We start from the raw sequence: 21,689 nt of genomic DNA, 5'->3' as shown, positions 1-21,689 counted from the left end.
AAACCAAATCTTTATTGCCATTATTAGGGTAGTACTAGGGAGAAAATAATTCGATCGAATTTCATGAAAATTTTTGCATGAATTTCGTATGGATTTCGCATTTATTTCATGTCGAACTAGACTTTAAACAATTCTTATCTGAATATCTTCCTAAAAGAGCCAAAAATATTCGCATTACAGTCTTTGATTTCGATTTTCTCGAAATGAGGTTTTTGACATTGTGAATTTTAAAAGTCTATAACTCAATGACTGTTGTACCAAATTGGACTTAAGTAGTATCAAACTTTTACAAATTTAACAAGGAATATGACTATATAGTTAAGTCCAATAGTGCCAAAGTGGTCCCTTTTCATGCGGACGTTCACATATAAAAAACTTCCAGTGTTAAGTCTGCTAAAGTCAAATTTTTAGTAATATTTATTTATTGTTTTATTACCGTAGTAAGACACATATAAAATTATTAATTTCCGTAACAAGGGACTTAAAAATTTTATCTATAAATTTTTATATTTGAATATTTTTAATCTAAGGTTACTTCTAAGCATATTTACTTGCCCGATTTAAAAAATATAAATGTACTCAATCTTTATAGAGTAACATAAGTTGATATTATTGCTACTCTGATTATTTTCTAAAGATCTTTTGCTGACTTATCTAAACGAACTGAATCCCGTTAATGTAGTCAATTATTTGAATTCTCTTAGTTGCGCCACAAATTTCACCTTTTACTTTTGGAGATGATCCTGTAAATGCAGGTGAAATGGCATCGGTCCAATGTGCTGTTGTTAAAGGGGATCTACCATTAGATATATCTTGGATGTTCAATGGAAATCCCATAGGATCTGATCAAAGTGATGTAAATATAATTGATAATGGAAAACGACATAAGCAACTAACTATTGATTTAGTTTCTGCAAGACATGCTGGAGAATACACATGTGTTGGGTCAAACATTGCGGGATCGGTTTCATTTACCGCAGTTCTTGACATTAATGGTATTTCTTAGCAAATGGTGTTAATGTAATTATTATTCTTTTCCTAAACCTTAATCCTATTGAATTGCGAGGGATTTGATATTTCCAAATTTGATGTCCTTAGATAAATTTAAGTTTATCTAAATATTTGTTTTATTGCATACAATTTCTCTAGGTCATGCGCATTAGTTAAAGTTAAAAAATTTCATTTTTTTTTCTAAGAACATATTCAAATAACATGTAAATTTTCTTGAAGCTATTTTACTTGAACTGTAGTGTAGACTTACTGCAAGTACCTAATGTTATCGTAACACCACAACATATAAGTTTGCGCAAACTGGAGTTATGAGGACATGTTATGATTTGCACTGCAAGTTTACTACAAGCTTGCGGTTTAATAAATATACTGACTAATATTTTTATTAATATTTTAATATTGTAAACAATAATAGCTTTTTTGTCATGTTTATCAAACGTTATCTGGAATTCTGTTTCTATCCATTAGATGAACAAGTAGAAGCATACTTTTTGAGTTATGTCGATTTTTGTCATCTTTTTTTAAAATACAATTTTTGTTCATTTCATTCTTTATTTGTTTAGTTCTTAAACGGCATATAACAAAGGAAAATCTTAGCAATAATTGATTGTTAAACTAAATATATATTGCCATTAGTAGGGTAGTACTAGGGAGAAAATAATTCAATAAAAATTCATAAGAAATTTTGGATGGATTTCGCATTTATTTCATGTCGAATTTCGTTTTGGATTCTAATGTCATTTTGGACCCTTTTTCGGACCTTGGTATATTAAAAATTTGAAGTAAATTGGTGAATAGAGCAACTATAATTAATTCTTAATTAATATTAAGAAATACAACAATTTCAATATACAGCTGAGAACAAAATTCTATAACAAACAAAAATTATTATTGAAAAAATCTAACGAATTATAATATAAAAAACCTACCAGTGTTAAGTCTGCTAAAGTCGACGTTTCCGCCATATATATTTATTGTTTTGTTTCTGCAGTAGGACATATATAAAGATTTTAATTTCCGTCACAAGGGACATAGGAAGCTTATCTTTAAGTTTATCTTTAAATTTTTACATTTGAATATTTTTAATCTAAAGTTACTTCTAGGTATATTTATTCAATCTTTATTCAGTAACATAAGTTGAAATTATTGATATTCTGTTTGTTTTCTAAAGATCTTTTGCTGACTTATCTAAACGAACTGAATCCCGTTAATGTAGTCAATTATTTGAATTCTCTTAGTTGCACCACAAATTTCACCTTTTACTTTTGGAGATGACCCGATAAATGCAGGTGAAATGGTATCGATCCTATGTGCCGTTGTTAAAGGGGATTTGCCATTAGAAGTGTCTTGGATGTTTGACGGTCGCCTTATAGAATCTGACAAAAATGACATAAATATAATTGATAATGGAAAGCGTCATAAACAGTTAACTATTGAGGCTGTTGCAGCAAGACATGCTGGAGAATACACATGTGTTGGGTCAAACGTTGCAGGATCAGTCTCACGAACGGCTGTTCTTGACGTTAATGGTATTTTTCATGAATAATTTCAGTTTGATTATTAATTCCTTAAACCTATTCCTTAATAGCAGTTAATTTATGTCTCATTTTTCTTTGATTGTCCTAAAAATTATGAGACTTGATGTCAAAAGTTGTAAAATATTTTACACAGATAATATTTGAATGAGGATTTCTTTCATGCTTTGACTCATTACTTTTAGATACCTGAATTCAATATTCCGAAATTTTGACGCAATTTTTAGGTAATATTCGTAGAATTTCTGATCCTATTAGGTTAGATGTATCGTCTCACTATTCTTCTATTGCTTTATGTACATACGTTTTTGAAATTAAATTTTTAAGGAAGGTTACGGTTTCTAATTTTCCTTTTTAATAAATCATAATATATTTAGGTGTACTGAAATGAAATTATTTTATAGTAGCGCCAATCAGATTGCAAAATATATAAAATGTTATCTTACTATATTATAGTAAGAGAAAAGGTTTCTTTACAATACTTTTTACATATTATTTTTACAGGTGTCTAATTTTATTAAAACTTATTAGTAATTTGTTATCACTGCAAATATCGGATTATTATTTTCAAAAGAAATGTAATTTTTCTATAGTTGCTCCTCAGATCGCTCTTTTCTCTTTTGGAGAAGAACCTGTTAATGCAGGTGACATGGCATCTGTACAGTGTTTGATAACAAAAGGAGACTTACCGTTAGATATAACTTGGATGTTTATGAATAATCCAGTAGAATCTCAAGCAAATGATATAAGAGTAATTGACGTTGGAAATCGTCATAAACAATTAACTATAGAGGCTGTTTCTGCAAGGCACGCTGGGGAATACACATGTATTGCATCAAATCTTGCAGGATCAGTCTCACGAACTGCTACTCTCGATGTTAATGGTATTTAAATATCTAAATAATTTAACCTTGTTAAAATTTCCTAATACCATTTTCCTTTTAAGAGATGTGACTTTGCTAGTAGCGGTTGACTGATAAGTATCATAGGTGAAAGAGAATATCATGTCATTAAATTTATTTAATTCTCTGTTTAGAATTTCACTATCTTGTTCATAATTTGATATGTATTCGGTAAAAATTGTTTTTCTGTACTATTTTGATATGATATCTTAAAAACCATTGTGTTTATTTAATTAAAATTTATAATATTTCTATACTTTAAATGTTTCCATAGTTGCTCCACAAATAGCACTATTTTCATTTGGGGATGAACCCGTAAATGCTGGCGATACAGTATCTGTCCAATGTACAGTATCTAAAGGAGATTTTCCCCTGAAAATAAATTGGATGTTTGAAAAACGCTTACTTAAACCGGGCAAAGAAGATATAATTATCACTAATACTGGAAAACGTGTTAAACAGTTGACTATTGAGTCTGTGTCTGCAAGACATGCTGGAAAATATACCTGCGAAGCGGCCAATATTGTTGGATCCGTTTCAAAGTCATCAGTCCTTAATGTTATTGGTACTTTTGTACCTTATAATTAATCTATTGTTTGTGTGCACTTATTACATTTTCCCGCGTCCTCCTGCAATTTCTTCTAATCTACTACTTTTTGTTGGCTCCACGCTTAACGATATGTGTTTTTAGGTGAAGACTTACTAGCTCCAAGAATAGGAATTTTTATCCTTTAAATATAGAATCGCATATTACAAAATGACTTTTCTAAAAAAAATAATAAAAGATAATATTAAATTATTTGTAAATACAAAGAAAATTTTATTCGCAGTTGCTCCACAAATAGCGTTATTTTCACTTGGGGAGGAACCTGTAAATGCTGGTGACACAGTGTCCGTACAGTGCACAGTGTCTAAAGGAGATTTTCCTTTAGACATTGACTGGCTATTTGAGGGTCAATCTTTACAGTCCTATAAAGAAGATGTAGCTGTAACTAATTCTGGAAAACGTAGCAAGCAATTGACAATAGAAGCAGTCGCAGCAAACCATGCGGGAGAATATACCTGCGTGGCGTCAAATATTGTTGGAACTGTTTCTAGATCAGCCACTCTCAATGTTAATGGTACCTTCGTACCTTACATAACATAAATATTTCTAGTGCGTAGTTTTAACATTATCCTTTTTCCCTTCAGAATCTTATTTCGTTTTGTTGACTCCACGTTCATCTAGGTATATTAATGTTAATCAGTTATGATCTCTTCTTTGTAAAGGAAGACGTACCATTAATGATTTTTTGCTAATACGATAACATTTTATTCGATACTTGGAAACTTTTCTTTCTAGTTGTTCCACAAATTGCACAATTTTCTTTTGGTGGAGAACCCGCGAATGCGGGTGACTTGGCTACAGTAACTTGTGCTGTGACAAAAGGAGATTTACCTATAGACATAACTTGGATGTTTGGCGATAGAGAAATAGAATTTGGTTATGATATGGTTATATCGAGTTCCAGTAAACGGTTGAAACAGTTGACCATTGAAACGGTTGCAGCTAAACATGCTGGAGAGTATACCTGTGTGGCTTCTAATATAGCTGGTTCAGTTTCACAAACAGCTGTACTCGAAGTCAATGGTATTTTATTAATTTCATAATTTTCTTAGCTTATTTCCAATACTACTTCCTGATTATTAAACTTCCTATTCCAATTCCAAAGCACGTAAATTCATTCGCCGCGAATACAATGTGACTTCATTTGATATAGCTGGATATTTTAGGATGAAATTAAAGGCAATTATGGCAATAGTAACTGGGTTATTAATGCGTAGAAATGTTTGAAACTGTTGTTTTGTTCTCTTTCATGAATTCAATTTTTACATTTATATAGTTGCACCACAAATATCGATGTTTTCCTTTGGAGAAGAACCTGCTAATGCGGGTGACTTGGCGTCGGTACAGTGCGCTGTGATAAAAGGAGACTTACCTATTGAAATAGTCTGGATGTTTGCGGATCAACCAATATATAAGCCGCAAGGAGATATAATTATATCTGACTCCGGAAGTCGCCTTAAACAATTGACTATTGAAGCTGTCGCTGCTCGGCATGCAGGAGAGTATACATGCATTGCTTCTAATGCAGCTGGTTCTGTGTCTCGAACAGCTATACTTAATGTCAACGGTACACTTCGTTTTTCATCGCAATTGATCGTTTATAGAAAATTCATCTTTGGGCGTCTATTTGCTTATCCTTTTCCTGGCCGTTTAATATTATTTTTCTAATATAGAAATCAAATTTCTTTTCAAAAATGTTGTCTACTTTTCTTATTTCGCAATGATATCACAATGTCCTAATACTTTAAATAGATGTATTATTAAATAATGCCATATGTTTGAAGGAGATGTATGTAATCACAATATTAGCAGTCTTTTATTTCTCGGATAAAATTAGAATACTTTTTAGAAATCGCTATGAATTCTTAAAAGTTAAATTAAAAGAAAGATAGCAAAATTACTCTAAACAAAACACTAAAATTTCCAACTAACTAATATTTAATAATTTTTCATTAACCACATTTCTTTAAATGGTTACTCTTCATACGATACTTTATCTTCATATGTGCATTAGTTGTATACAGATTCGCAGTGTTAATGTGAGAGAATTTTGTAAATTAAGGGTTTTTCTAAAAATAAAAATTATCTATTACGAACTTTATAGGTAAATTACACAGGCCTGTATGGTTTTTCATTTTTGTTATTTGTGTGGTTTCAAATCCATTTCTGTCCGATGAACACGATCGCAAATCATAAAATAGCCTAGCACGTCAGGATTTTAAGAAAAGTGTAGTTAACAACTTCAAAAAACTTGTTTTTGAGGTTTTTAAACTAAAAACACGTTTGTTTGGAAATTTTCTCCCATTTGTCTCAAAATCTTGACGTGATAAACCAATTTGGGACCCGGGATTATGTTCAGCAGACTAAAATACATTGGAAACCGCTCCGATATATAAAATGAAAATAGTCGAATTTTCCAAGCCTTTCAATAAAAACTTGATTCAGTAGAATTTCGTTAAGTTCTTATGATTCATACTGAACAAGAAAATTAATCACCTACTTTTTCTTGTTTTAAGTTTGCTAAGCTTGTCAAACTTGCAGTAAATGAAGGTGCTATTTCAGCATTGAAACTTAAACAAGAAAATGTCTAATCAGTTAAATATTGACATATTTGGGTTTATATATTGAATAAAAAATATTATCTTCATTTCTGTTGGCAAAGATTAACGTAAATAAATAACTAACTTTAACTCCAGGATACTTTACCTAATTTTCGTTATTTTTCAGTTACTGAAAATCGCAATAATGTGATTATTTTAAAAGCAATTTTGATCATTGAAAATCGTATCATTTTCATTGTCACAATAATTCAGTTGATCAGTAATATTAGGACGTAAAATAATTTTCTTTCCAGTAATGCCAAAGCTATTACCTTTCACCTTTGGCGAAGAACCATTGAATTCTGGTCAAGTTATAACTGTACCTTGTGCAGTTATTGAAGGCGATCAACCACTTAAGCTTCATTGGATTTTAAACAGCCATGTTATTTCACCACATTCGGGAATCTCTGTCTTGGATTTAGGTGGACGTGGTGCAATATTGAGTATAGGATCAGTTCAAGCCTCTCATGCCGGAACATACACTTGTATTGCCGAAAATATAGCCGGGAGACATGAACTGTCGGCTGAACTCATAGTTAATGGTGCTTAATTTCAAAAATCATCACAGTAGAACAACTTTCACCCGGTGACCTTTATTTTCTCCTTTCCTGAGATTTCCTCCACTATTTTGCGACAAATGTGCCGTAGCTCAAAAATAGATCAATTTTTACTTAATTGTACATGTTTATTTGAACCATCTCCTCCAAAACAAAACGTTTTAAGTTACAATTTGATTGTTTGTTTTTGCGGTCTACAGTACCACCACATTTGCAGCCTTTCAACTTTCACGAGAGTACCAATACTGGGGATTTGATAATAGTTCACTGTACAGTTTTGAAAGGCGACACGCCTATTGATCTGAAATGGTTGTTTCAAGGCAGTCATTTGAATATAGACGATCAAGTTCAAATCACGGCGATGGGAAACCGAGTTTCTACTTTGACCATACCTTCCGTAAGAGGCGAACATGCTGGAGAGTATGCTTGCGTGGCAGATAATGTCGCTGGTCGAGCTAGACACAGTGCTCATCTCAGAGTGAATGGTATTTTTGCAGACAGTTTTCAACAGTTCGTTTTTGTCGTAATGCAACATTTTCTACTAAACAAACCAGACTCAACATTTCTGAAGCGTGCCACTAACTTTTCGGTGGAGATTTTTTTTATAGTTCATACCAATAACTTTATAGAATTTTCGTACCAAAATATGACCCCAAAGTTGATTTTGCAAAATTTTAATTTTTTTAAGAGTTATTGTTTAAATCATTTTTACGCATCAAATTATTGAAAATTTTTTCTTACCGTTCTATTTGATAGATTTTAATAAAATTTGGTATGAGTAATATACAATAATCATATCTTCGAACAAAACATATTTCTTACATTTTGTTCATAATTTGTTTAAAATAGCAACAGTTATTATAAACAAATAGAAATAAAATAAACTTCTCCGTCTAATTTCGTATTTTTTCTAGTCAATTATTATGATTCCCTGTTTTATCACGAGTATTAAAAAAAATAAAAGTCAGTATATTGCATTAGGCCAAAAGTTATTAATATTTTTGAAACCGCGCTCGCTGCGCTCCACAGTGGGATAAAAATACAAAATTTGGTTCAAATTAACTTTTAGACTAGAATTTTTAATTAAATTAAAGTTTTTTTCCTGTAACTCAGAACTGAATTCTAAAAACATCTGTGAAAGTCGATTATTTAAATTTTGTTTTATAAATCTTTAATGTTTTTGTAAAGTGTAAAAAATGATTTTTTAAACTTTTCAATATATTTAAAAAAAAATGTTTTTCATACTCAATATTGCATACATTTTATATCTGAGGGTGTGTAAGCAGTAAAGAAATTGTTTCTAAGATTGCAAATTGTTATAAACAAATTAAATAAACAATTATACTCTAGGCGATGATAGGACTAAAAAAAATTTGTTTGTCATTTTGGTGCAAAAATGAATCAAATTTATTACGATGAATGTTTCTTCTAAGCAGCCTAGAGATTATCCTCATGAAAATGTTATTTTGCAAACAACTTAATTATTTTTATAAACAAATTATATAAACAATTACACTTTAGGCGCAGTTATGCCTAAAAAAATTGTTTTTTATTATAAATTTACTGCAGATTATTGCAATTTAACTTCTTTAATGAAACTGATGTTTTACGATAATCTTTGTTAATTATTTAAACAATTTTAATAAACAATTGCGTTGTTAGGACATTTTTGGACAGAAATAAATCGAAGTTTTACAATTAAGTTTTCTTCTAAACTTTCCAGAGATTAACATCGAAAATAAATTATTTTTTAAATAACTTTATCATTTTGATAAACAAATTGAATAAACAATTATATTCATCAAACATTTTTGGTCGAAAATTAATCGTCTGTTTTATAAATTAAGATTAAATTATACAGTTAATTTCTTATAATGAAAACGAAGTTTTGCATTAATTTCTCTTATTTTTACAAATAAATATCATTAATAATTAAATTTGAAGAAAATATTTTAATAAAAGAATAAAACGTTTTTAAAACTTGCTAAAATTTTTTTGAAGATTTATTTTATTTCTGTCCAAAAATGTTCTTACAATGCAATTGCTTATTAAAATTGTTTAAATAACTAAGAAAAATTATCGCTAAACATCAGTTTCAATAAAAAAATTAGATTGAAATAAGCTAAAGTAAATTTATAAAAAATATTTTTTTTACATAACTTTGCCTACAGTGTAATTGGTTATAAAAATGATAAATTTATTTGCAAAATAACTTTTTCAAAAGGATAATTTCTAGGCGATTAAGGAGAAACATTAATTGTAAAAAATTTTATTCATTTCTGCCCAGAAATGTCCTAACAGTGCAATTGTTTGTTAAAATTGTTTAAATAATTAAGAAAAATTATTGCAACACATCAATTTCATTAAATGAAAGTTTGATCGCAATTAGCTGAAGTAAATTTATAAAATACAAAAAATAAATTATTTTTAGTCATATCTTCGCCTAGAGTGTAATTGTTTATATAATTCGTTTATAACAATTTGTATAATCTTATAAATAATTTTTTTTACTGTTTACACACCCCCAAACATAAAATGAATGCAATATTGAGTATGTATAAAACTTTTTGTTTAAACTATATTGAAAAGTTTAAAAAATCATTATTTTTACACGTTACATTAACATTAAAAACTTACAAAAAAAAATTTAAAAAATCGACTTTCACAAATCTTTTTAGAATTTAGTTCTGAGTTAGAGGGAAAAAATTTTTAATTTAGTTGAAAATTGTGGTCTACAAGTTAATTTGAACCAAATTTCGTTTTTTTAACCCACTGTGGAGCGCAGCGAGCGCGGTCACAAAAATATGAATAACTTTTGACCTAATGCAATATACTGACTTTTCTTTTTTTCAATCCTAATTGACCAGAAAAAATACGAAATTAGGCGGAGAAGTTTGTTTTATTTCTATTTGTTTATAATATTTGTTGCTATTTTAAACAAATTATGAACAATGTCTAACAAATATTTTTCCTTTAAAAGTACGTTTATTGTATATTACTCGTACCAAATTTTATTAAAATCCATCAAACAGAACGGTAGGAACAAATTTTTCAATAATGTGATGCGTAAAAATTGTTTAAACAATAACTCTGAAAAAAATAAAAATGCAAAATCTACTTTGGGGTCTTATTTTGATAGGAAAATACTATAAAATTATTGATATGCAATATAAAAATATCCCTATCGAAAAATTAGTGACACGCTTCAGAAATTTTGAGCCACGAATGGTTTTTACGTCCACACTATTAAACTATGTGAAAGTCATAAAACTTTTTATAATTTTTATGACTGATGGTTTGTTTAAAAGGAAATAAGTAGGTATTCTCAGTGAAGTAATTTGTCGTTTGCGTTGGCTTTGTTGCGGTGCTTCTTTACCTCCTTCGATTATGATTGTACCACTTATTCATCTACATCTCCAAGTATTTGCCTTTTTAAAGTATGTTACAGTATCTAAATAGGCAGTTAGTTGAGCTGATGAAACCATTTTTAAACGAAATTACTCAGTTAAATTGTTTTTTTCATTTATTATTCTTCTCGGACTTGATTTCTATCCACTTCCACATCCTTATCCTGTATTGTAATTAATTATCTGAATTGCAGATCGATTAAAGAAATACAGATAACAAATGAACAAATGAATTACACTCCACGTCAGTGTTAGGAATGAAATCCACCGCGAATCACACAATTCCTTGCGTTTCAGTTCAGCCACGCATCAATCCATTTGATTTTGGAAATCAGCCAATATATGCGGGACAGGCGGCTCAGTTACCTTGCATGGTATCAGTCGGCGATTTGCCGTTAAATTTTAATTGGACTTTTGACAATCAGCCTTTGTTACAATTCAAAGGATACAGCATCGGAAAATTAGGACCACGAACTAGTATTCTACTTATTGAAACAGTAACACAAGAGCATAGTGGATCCTACGCGTGTATCGTTGTAAATCCGTCCGGAAAGGCTAAGCACGAGGCTATGTTAAGAGTACACGGTTAGGGCCAGATATTGAGTAGTTAGGACTGATGCCTTCTGAAAGCTACTCTTTCATTTTTCAAAATTGCTTCTGGATGGTAATATCATTTTCTCTTGTTTCATTTTATTCCTGTTGACGAAATCATTACTTATCATTATTTTAACATTCGCAAAATCTCTCAAACTTTCTCAAAATGTCAAATAATTCAAATATCTTAAAAGAAATCCATTGTCATTAATTTATCAATGAAATATTAAAATTGATTTTCTCAACAGGTTTCCCTTTTTCCTATTTATTTAATTGCTGCTTTCAAAGTGCTCTTTTTTGTCGTAAATTGTAAAGAAGGTGAACGTATTGTTATTTTAAAAACGTCTTGTACATGAGTTAATAGGTGGATACATTGAAAAAGTTTATTGACTTGCTTGACTTGATATTGCATCAAATTTTTATTGTACACTACTGATCTCAATTTGTTGTTCAATATTGTTCAACTGCTATTTATAAAATTGATTTCTTGTAAATAATTTAAGGCCTATTAATTTTCAGATGTTTTCGAAAGGGTTTTTTTTTCAAAAAAATCCATATTATTAATTTCCATATTCCAACACTTTAAAAGTAATTCTTTCAAATATTTTCATGATAATTTATTATTATTGTAATTAAAATGTTGACTTGATTTAAAATTTTTTAAAATTGAAAAGCTGAGAGTTTAATATAAGAAAATTGTATGACTTTTTTGGGGTTAAAAAATTGAGGGCAAACATTTACAAAGAAAAATGAGATGAGAATTACTTTTTCTCTAGCAGCAGTATGCACTTCTTCAAACCTAGGCATTATTCTAGATATCGTTACTTAATCGAATGACGGTGGATAAATAAAGTCACAAACATCTATATTGCGATATCTGTTTAAAGTTTTCAACTTTTGATTTTAGTCTAATTTTTAAATATTTTCAATATATGTTGAAAATAATTATTTGATTTATTGTTTTTAATTATTTATTAGCTACAATTATTATTTTAAAATAGTAGCATTACCATTGGTTTCTTAATATACTCAATTCTGCAGACTCAGCTTCATTAAAGCGTAGTTTAAAAAAAGAGATTTTCTTAAATTGAGTTTATTCATTAAGGAATATTGATATTAAATTAGGATCTCCAATAAGAATAATTTTATTCGAAATATCTCGCGTGGAGTCAATTAATCTCGCTTTCATCAATTCTATCCAAGACCTTTTCCCTACAGTTCCATTCTTCTACCAAAAAAATAACCACAGCCTTTACCTAATTTTGTTTTTATAAATGTTTTTGCGTAGAAAGTAGAGCATGCTTTAACAATAACAAAAAATTTCAATACTGTGCATGATTATCATGGAATAAAAATATATTAAATGCTTAAAATCTTTCAGAATATGTTAAATTAAAGTTTTTCAATGATTTAATTAAACTTTCCAAAATTGTTATTAATAGTAAATTGTCATTAAGAAAAAGAAAAAAGTGTGCTTGCATGTTAATAAATATCAAACAATATTTTTCTGCATGCAAATATATTGAGTAGTGTTAAACTAATAATGTATTCGTTTAATGCATAAAAGTAAATAAATTCTTTTATGTTAATTTATTAATGACTAATTTTTCAAGGAATACTAATAATTGAATAAAAATTAAGTACTTCCAATTAATTACGAATCTACATTTTTTGTACTAGTGATTAATTTCTATAAAGTAACAATAAATTATGTATTTAATCAATTTACTAAAATTTTAAAAACTTTAATGTAAATATGTATATTTTGATTTTAAAAATTCATTTGATACGCAGTTTACGAATACATCATTTGTTGTAGAATTGAAAGAAGAAAAAGTATTGAATAATAATAAGAATTTATGATTTCGTTTAGTGCCACCACGTTGGATTCTTGAACCAACAGATAAAGCTTTTGCTCAAGGTTCTGATGCAAGAGTCGAATGTAAAGCCGATGGTTTTCCAAAGCCTCAAGTCACTTGGAAGAGGGCTGCAGGTGAGAAACTATTAACGTTTGTTAAAAAGTATTAAATAACATCTGGGTTGCCACGCATCCTGGAAACCTGTAAATGTCAGAAAGTTTTATAAACCTTGAAAAAATCTGGAAAAGTTAAAAGAAAATTTCTTTTAACTTTTCCAGATCAAAATTCAGAATTCTGGAAATTAGTTGAATTTTTTAATATATATTTTAAATTAGTTATTAAAAATAATGGATTTATAGAAGAATTTTAATTAAAAACACTAAAAAAATTAATTTTGAAGAAGGTACAAATGTTTGCAGAAATTCAATTATTTTTGAAAGGAATAAAATTCTTCGCAGAAATTCAATTATGTTCAAAATTTTTTAAAAATACTTGGCAAAATTTTAATTATTTTTATAAATTAATAAAATTCTTTTTAGAAATTCAATTATTTTGAAAATTTTAATTAAATTTTTGGCAAAATTTCACAGGAATTAAATTATTTACAAAATTTTTAATAAATTTCTTCGAAATAATTCAATTATTTTCAATAGTAATAAAATTTTCACGGGAATTCAATTATTTAATATACAAGATTTCATAAAATTTTTCGAAAAATATCAATTATTTAAAAAGATTTTTATAAAATTCGTCTCAAGAATTCAATTAAATTTAAAAAAAAATTTAACAAAATTCTTTTCAAGATTTCAATTATTTCTATAAATAATAAAATTCTTCTCCGAAATTCAATTATTTTCAAAAATTTTTCTCAATTTAATGATTTTTAATATCTACTATTTTAATAAAGTTTTACAAAACAATTCAATTATTTAAAAAAAAATTTAATAAAAATTTACCCAAAAATTTAATTTATTTTATAAATAATAAAACTTTTTTATAAATTTCTTCACAATAATTCAATTATTATTAGGTATAAATTCAATTTTTTTAAAAAAATTTAACATATTTCGAAAAAATTCAATTTTTTTCTAAAATTTTAATAAATTCATCGAAAAAATTCAATTATTTTTATAAATAGTAAAATTCTTTGCAGAAATTCAATTATTTTCAAAACAATTTTAATTGAATTCCTCGGATGAATTCAAATATTTTTAAATATTTCCATAAATTTCAATTATTTCCTGAAATTTTAATAAATTCTTCGAAACAATTTAACTATTTTTATAAATACTAAAATTCTTTGCAGGAATTAAATTATTTTTAATCCAATTTAAATAAAATTACAGGAAAGAATATAATTATTTTCAAAAATTCCCATACAATTCAATTTTAACAAGAATTTAAAATTCTCTAAAAGTAATTCAATTATTCTTAAAATATTTTTAAAAAATTCTATATAAACATTAAATTACTTTTCAATGCAATGTTTAAAAATTATATTCGTACAAAACATTGAAAGAATTCAATTATTTTCAAAAAATAGTAAAATTCTTGTGGTGAATTCAATTATTTTGAATATACTTAATTTTAATAAAATTCCTTAAATAAATTCAATTATTTTCGAAACAGCTTTAATTGAATTTCTCGAAAAAATTCCATTATTTTCAAATATTTCTATAAAATTCTTCATAACAATTTAATTATTTCTTAAAATTTTAATAAATTCTTCGAAACATTTCAATTATTTTTATAAATAGTAAAATTCTTCGCTATAATTCAATTATTTTTATAAATAGTAAAATCCGTTGCAGGAATTCAATTCTTTTCAAAGCAATTTTAATAGAATTCCTCGAAAGAATTTCAATTTTCAAATATTAACATAAAATTCATTTATTTTCTAAAATTTTAATAAATTCTTCGGAACAATTCAATTATTTTTATAAATAGTAAAATTTTTCGCAAAAATTCAATTATTTTCAATACAATTTTAATAAAATTCTTCTTCATAAAATTCAATTGCTTTCAAAATTTTCAATTAAAATTATTAAAGAAACTCCATTAATTAAAAAAAATTTCAAAGAAATTCTTCAAAAGAATTTAATTAGGATTTTTAAAAATTTTAATAAAATTCTTCGCGAGAATTAAGTTATTTTCCAAAATAATAAAATTCTTTGAAGGAATTCTATTATTATCAAATTTTTTGATAAAATTCTTTGCAACAATTCAATGATTTGCAATACATTAATTTTAAAATTGAAAATATTTGTAAAGAAAAATTATAAAAAAGTTAGGAAATAAAAAAGCAAACAACAACTGACTTCAAACTGCGAACAAATTACCGGAACATGTATTTTATTATTATTAATTATTATTATCAATTTTACAGGAGACACACCCGGCGATTACACAGATCTGAAATTAAATAATCCTGACATAAGTGTTGAGGATGGAACTTTGTCGATTAATAATATTCAAAAGACAAATGAAGGCTATTATCTTTGTGAAGCTGTAAATGGAATAGGATCCGGACTTTCTGCTGTAATACTTATTTCTGTACAAGGTATGGATATTTTTTTATTTACCTTTAATTTAACTAATTATTTTTAAATTCATAAAACACTGAAAACTATTTTATATTTCCAGCTCCGCCTCATTTTGAAATTAAACTGCGAAACCAAACTGCTCGCCGTGGTGAACCAGCAGTTTTGCAATGTGAAGCTCAAGGAGAGAAGCCAATTGGCATCCTTTGGAACATGAACAACAAAAGACTCGACCCGAAAAGCGACTCTCGCTACACAATTCGAGAAGAAATATTGGCTAATGGCGTTTTATCTGATTTGAGTATTAAGAGAACGGAACGAAGTGATTCTGCCCTTTTTACCTGTGTTGCTACTAATGCTTTTGGAAGCGATGATACTAGCATCAATATGATTGTTCAAGGTAACTTATTTCCAAGCTTCGACTTTAATCGGCTTATTTTCATAAAATGTAACTTTTTCGACTTTTATTCCATCTAAAAAAATTTTTGATTTTATCACTCGGTTGTTTTAAATATTTAATAAAACGTTGAATTTAACGATCATTCCGAGTTAGCTGACTCGGAATGATCGTTAAATTCAACGTTTTATTAAATATTTTATTCCATCTAAGTATTGCAATAAATATTTAAAACTAAATTCTTTAACCCTCGGAGTACACACTGGGTCAGTTTGACCCAAAAACCATTTCTGAAAAAAGAAGATCTCGCGTGAACTATGTATTTCTATTTATTCTTTAAGTATATCTCAAAAAAGTTCCATCGAAATCGATCTAGTCATTTTGTAATTACACTTCATAAAAAAGTAATGGCTCAGATTGACCCAAAGTTTACTCCGTAATCAAGAAAACAGGTGTGCTCTCGAAGGGTTAATTTTGTATAAATTATTAATAATTTTACTTTTTTATACTATGAAAAAAAGTTGTTCAACAAACAAACAAAACATTTAAATCAATTTGTATTAATTTTTAATCAATTTTAGATACTAAATCATTTGTTTTATTTTAATACCTAAAAATGACTTTGATTCTAAACTCCTTTGTTCTCATTTGACAACTTTTTTACAGTGCTAAAAAGTGAAATTATTAATCATTAATAAAACAAATTTAAAAAATTTAGTTTCAAAATTTTCCCAAATTTAATTTTTTTGTTTAAAATTGTTGACTTTGACAATCCCTGAAATTAACCTTAAATTTTCATTTTTACCCACAAAACTATTAAACGAAATTACAAACAACCCCAGTTTATTATCTTAATAAAAGAAATTGAATTTTTGTATTTTAATAATTCAGGGCTTGAACTAGGTCCGTAAATCCCGTAAAGATCCGTAAATTTGCTTCAAGTCCGTAAAAGTCAGTTTTTTTTGAAAAAATGTCCGTAAAGTCCGTAATTTGATTGAAAAAAGACGAAAAGTTCGTAATATTTGTTATATAGGGGAGACTGGGGTAAACCCGCTCACTTTTTTTCAGATCGGCTAAAATCTAGGAAATTATTCTCTAAATCCAAGTTAATTTATATCATTTGAAAGCTTATGATTTCTACTAAAAAAATTAAAAAGAGTTTTTGATTTATATTTTTTAGTTTTACTTAGAGAAACTTTTTAATAAACGTATACCAAATTTCGAAATCACAATTTTCCAGGGTAAACCCGCTCACCTTATCTTTTCAAGACGGAAGAGTTTTATTTTTTAAATATTAAAGTTCGCCTTATTCCCGTCTTAAGTATGAATTATTATTGATAATTTATGAGTTTTATAAACAATTCTATAAACAACAAATTGGTTTAATAAATAATGAACATAGATTTCATGAATTACAACTATGGATTTAAATAGTGTTATATTTTATTAAGAGAAAGTGAAATGTAGTTACAATTTTGGTTTTAATAAGTCATAAATTGTGTTATTGTTGAAATATAATACGTGAAATTATTTTATTCTAAATTTTAAATTTAAAACTAAGTGAGCGGCTTTACCCCGACTTCACGTGAGCGACTTTACCCCGAGTGTATTCCTCACATTTCAGAATAAATTTAATTAAATCTTTTTAAAATAAGACAAAACTATATATGTACTTCGAAGAAGGACATCCAATAGCAACAAAAAAAATTTGCCAGATAAATTAAGACTCAAAAATAATGATCGAAAAACTTAAAAATCCAAAATACGTTTTTTTTCTGACACCTCTAAAAACATTTGATCGTCTCTGATTCTATGTTGAGTTCATGAAACTAAACGAAAGTTCGTTAATATAAGTTGAATGTCAAGTACTATTCACAGTACCAATATCTTCATCTTAAGTTGAGTTCATGGCGTAAAATCGCTAGTGAGCGGGTTTACCCTGTGAGCGGGTTTACCCCAGTCTCCCCTAATTAAGAGAATTTTAGAGAAATTACAAATGATTGCATAAATTCAATTATTTTCAAAAGTAATAAAATTCTTCGCAGAAATTCAATTATGTATGTTCAAAAATTAAAAAAAATTTTTCGTCAAAATTTAAATTATCTTTAGAAATAATTAAATTCTTCTCCGAAATTCAATTATTTTCAGAACTTTTAATAAAATTCTTGGCAAAATTTCAATTATGTTCAAAAATTTTCCTAAATTCAATGATTTTTAATATCTATTTTTTCAATAAGATTTTCCAAAAGAATTCAATTATTTAAAAAGAATTTTTGACAAAATCCTGCGCAAACCTTTAATTATTTTCATAAAATAATAAAAATTTTATAGGAATTCAATTATTTTCGTAAATAATAAAATTCTTCTTAGGGATTTAATTATTTTCGCAAATAATAAAACTCATTGCAGAATTTCAATTACTTTTAATACAATTTTAATCGAATTCCTCAAAAAATGTAATTATTCTAAAATATTTTATTAAAATTCGTCAAAAGAATTCAATTATTTAAAAATTTATTAATAAAATTTTTTATGAAAATTCTGTAATTATTCAATAAATTGTTTTTTTGTCTTTAAATAATTAACTTCTAGTAAAATTTTCTAATAAAAATTAATTTAAAAATGGATTTCAGTAAAAATTTTATATTATAATTGAATATTAAAAACATTAGAGCTTGAATTTTTAGATAATAATTGAATTTGGAAAAGGTTTGAAATTACGAATTTTTCGTATTTTTAACTATCATTTCGTTGAATTAATTATTTTGAAAAAGTTTAATTGAATTTTTTTTGTTGAAATTATTTCAAGTTTTTATTTTCTAATACATATATTTAATTGAAAAATTTACGAATAATTAAAATTTGTAAAATTGAATTGTAGACAAATGAATTTGAAAATTCTCAGAGAACTTTTTCAAAAATTATTTTAAAAAATGAATTTATAGAATAATTTTAGTTAAAAACACTAAAATAAATTTAATTTTGAAAAAGTTACAAATTATTGCAAAAATTCAATTATTTTCAAGAGTAATAATATTCTTTGAAAAAATTAAATATTGTTCAAAAATAATGAAATTCTTCCTAATGATTCAATTATTTACACGAATAATAAAACTCATCGCAGAATTTCAATTATTTTTAATACAATTTTAATCGAATTTCTCGAAAAATGTAATTATTCTTAAAAATATTATTAAAATTTGTAGAAAGAATTCAATTATTTAAAAATTTGTTGATAAAATTCTTTCTAAAAATTGGATTTTAAGAAACATTCAATTATTCAATAAATTATTATTTATTTTTGAATTTAAATAATATTGAATTATCGTAGAATTTTCTAATAAAAATTTATTTAAAAATTAATTTCAGTTACAATTTTAGATAATAAATGAAAATTAAAAGCAATATAGCGTGAATTTTTAGAAATAATTGAATTTTGAAATTAATGGTTTTGAAGAAGTTTAATTGAATTTTTTTATATTATTTGAAGTTTTTATTTTCTAACCTATATATTTAATTGAAGAATTTACGAATAATTGAAATATCGTAAAATTGAATATTGTAAACAAATAAATTTGGAAATTCTTAAAGAACTTTTTCGAAAATTATTAAAAATACATAATTGATTTAAAGTAGAATTTTAGTACAAAATTCTTGAAAATAATAATTAAACTGATAATGATTTTATTACTCGGTCATCTTTAATTATTATGAAAAATTATAAAAAATTTAATTTATACTTTTAACTAAAATGTTCTCTTATTTGACTCGGACTGGTTATATTTTTGTCAGTAATTAACCCATAAATGGTCCGCAATTTTTCATTTTTGGTCCGTAAAGTCAGTATTTTTTTAAAAATACTTTCACTGGTTCGAGCCTTGATAATTGAATTCTGGAATAAAATGGACGACTTTTGTTTACACTTTTTGTACTTTGAATGGACTAACACGATTTTTTTAGCCTTAAAGACTCAAGCAGGTATAATATCAGAAAAACGTAATTTTCTCAATTTCAGAGGTTCCGGAAGTTCCATATGGCTTAAAAGTACTAGACAAATCTGGAAGATCAGTTCAATTATCGTGGGCAGCTCCTTATGATGGAAACAGTCCTGTAAAACGATATGTTATTGAATATAAAATCAGCAAAGGCTCATGGGATAGTGACATTGATCGAGTTGTAGTTCCAGGATCTCAGCAAAATGTCGCAGGCGTTTTTAATCTCAAGCCCGCCACAACTTACCATTTAAGAATTGTTGCAGAAAACGAAATTGGCACTTCTGATCCATCTGATACAGTGACAATCATTACAGCAGAAGAAGTTCCTTCAGGTCCGCCAAGTTCCGTCAGAGTCGAAGCTCTGGATCAGCACAGTTTGAAAGTAAATTTCAAAATATTAAATATGAAAAGTAAACAAAATTTTATTTGCGTATATGAAACTGATAAAAAAAATTTTGTAGGTAACGTGGAAACCCCCTCCCCGAGAGGATTGGAATGGAGAAATTTTGGGCTACTATGTGGGATACAGACTATCGTCTTCCGAAAAACCTTACATGTTTGAAACAGTTGAATTTTCAAAAGAAGATGGAAAAGAGCATCATTTGCAAATTACGAATTTAAAAATATACACACAATACAGCGTCGTTGTACAAGCCTTTAATAAAGTTGGATCCGGTCCTATGAGTGAAGAAAGAAGACAACACACTGCCGAAGGAGTACCAGAGCAACCACCTCATGACACTACATGTACTACTCTTACTTCGCAAACCATCCGAGTTTCTTGGTCTTCACCTCCTTTGAGTGCTGCGAATGGGGTCATTACTGGATATAAGGTATTTATTCAAATAAAACACTTATTAACTAAATCTATTTCAGATGTATGTATTCGTAATTTTTAATAAATCACACAAAGATTTTAGCATTTGACAAGTTTGAAAATAATTTAAAAATTAAAATTTCTTGACATTTTTTTAGTATGTACCTTTATAGCAGACTTTACAATCATCTACTAAAACCTACTATTTACTACTGTTTTTACGTTATGTTACTATTTGGCTACTTTTTTGAAATTTCAGCCACTAAAAGCTATTATTTCTGTTTTTTTTAGAATTTCCACTACTTCAAATTCGCTAAAACCAGAAATCAAAAAACTATTTTCAAAAGTTATAATCAAATTCTTTAAAACGATTCAATTATTTTCAAAAAATATTCGAAATTCAATTATTTTCAATATCTAGTATTTTCATAAAATTTTAATTATTTAAAATAAAATTTTCATAATATTTATTATATTTCGAAAAATGAATTATTTAAAACAATGTTTATAAAATTCTTATGAAGAATTAAATTATTTTCAAAAATAACAAAAGTTTTTACAGAAATTCAATTCTTTTTAAACATTTTAATACAATTTTTCAAAATAATAAGATTATTTCCATAAATAATAAAATTCTTCACAGAAATTCATTTATTTTTGAAAATTTTAATAAAATTCTTTGCAACTATACAATTATTTTCATAAATAATAAAATTCATCGCAGGATTTTAATTATTTTTAATACAATTTTAGAGAAATTGCTCAAAAAATGTAATTATTCTTAAAAATTTATTTTCAATTCCTCGAAAAAATGTTATTTTAAAATTCTTTGGAAGAATTTAGGAATTAAATTATTTTCAAATATTTT

General features: G+C 26.8%; 1 protein-coding gene across 50 annotated transcripts in view; it reads left to right on the top strand.

Moving 5' to 3' along the window:
- Window positions 1–21,689, top strand: part of LOC122508873 (Down syndrome cell adhesion molecule-like protein Dscam2) — a 176,013-nt gene that overhangs the window by 106,876 nt on the left and 47,448 nt on the right. For 37 of the 50 annotated variants that reach the window (XM_043622485.1, XM_043622508.1, XM_043622502.1 and 34 more), the window contains exons 12-16: window positions 13,087–13,206; window positions 15,459–15,632; window positions 15,716–16,012; window positions 20,025–20,386; window positions 20,466–20,837. In XM_043622485.1, coding sequence (XP_043478420.1) covers window positions 13,087–13,206; window positions 15,459–15,632; window positions 15,716–16,012; window positions 20,025–20,386; window positions 20,466–20,837 — 1,325 coding nt within the window. Of the gene's footprint in view, window positions 1–4,278; window positions 4,570–5,331; window positions 5,623–13,086; window positions 13,207–15,458; window positions 15,633–15,715; window positions 16,013–20,024; window positions 20,387–20,465; window positions 20,838–21,689 lie in introns of all 50 variants that reach the window. The other 13 variants (XM_043622471.1, XM_043622474.1, XM_043622482.1 and 10 more) reach the window with 2 other exon arrangements.

Source organism: Leptopilina heterotoma, unplaced genomic scaffold, assembly GCF_015476425.1.
Source record: "Leptopilina heterotoma isolate Lh14 unplaced genomic scaffold, ASM1547642v1 Lhet_58, whole genome shotgun sequence".
NCBI classification, from domain to species: Eukaryota; Metazoa; Arthropoda; class Insecta; order Hymenoptera; family Figitidae; genus Leptopilina; species Leptopilina heterotoma.
This window is presented reverse-complemented; position numbering and strand designations above follow the sequence as displayed.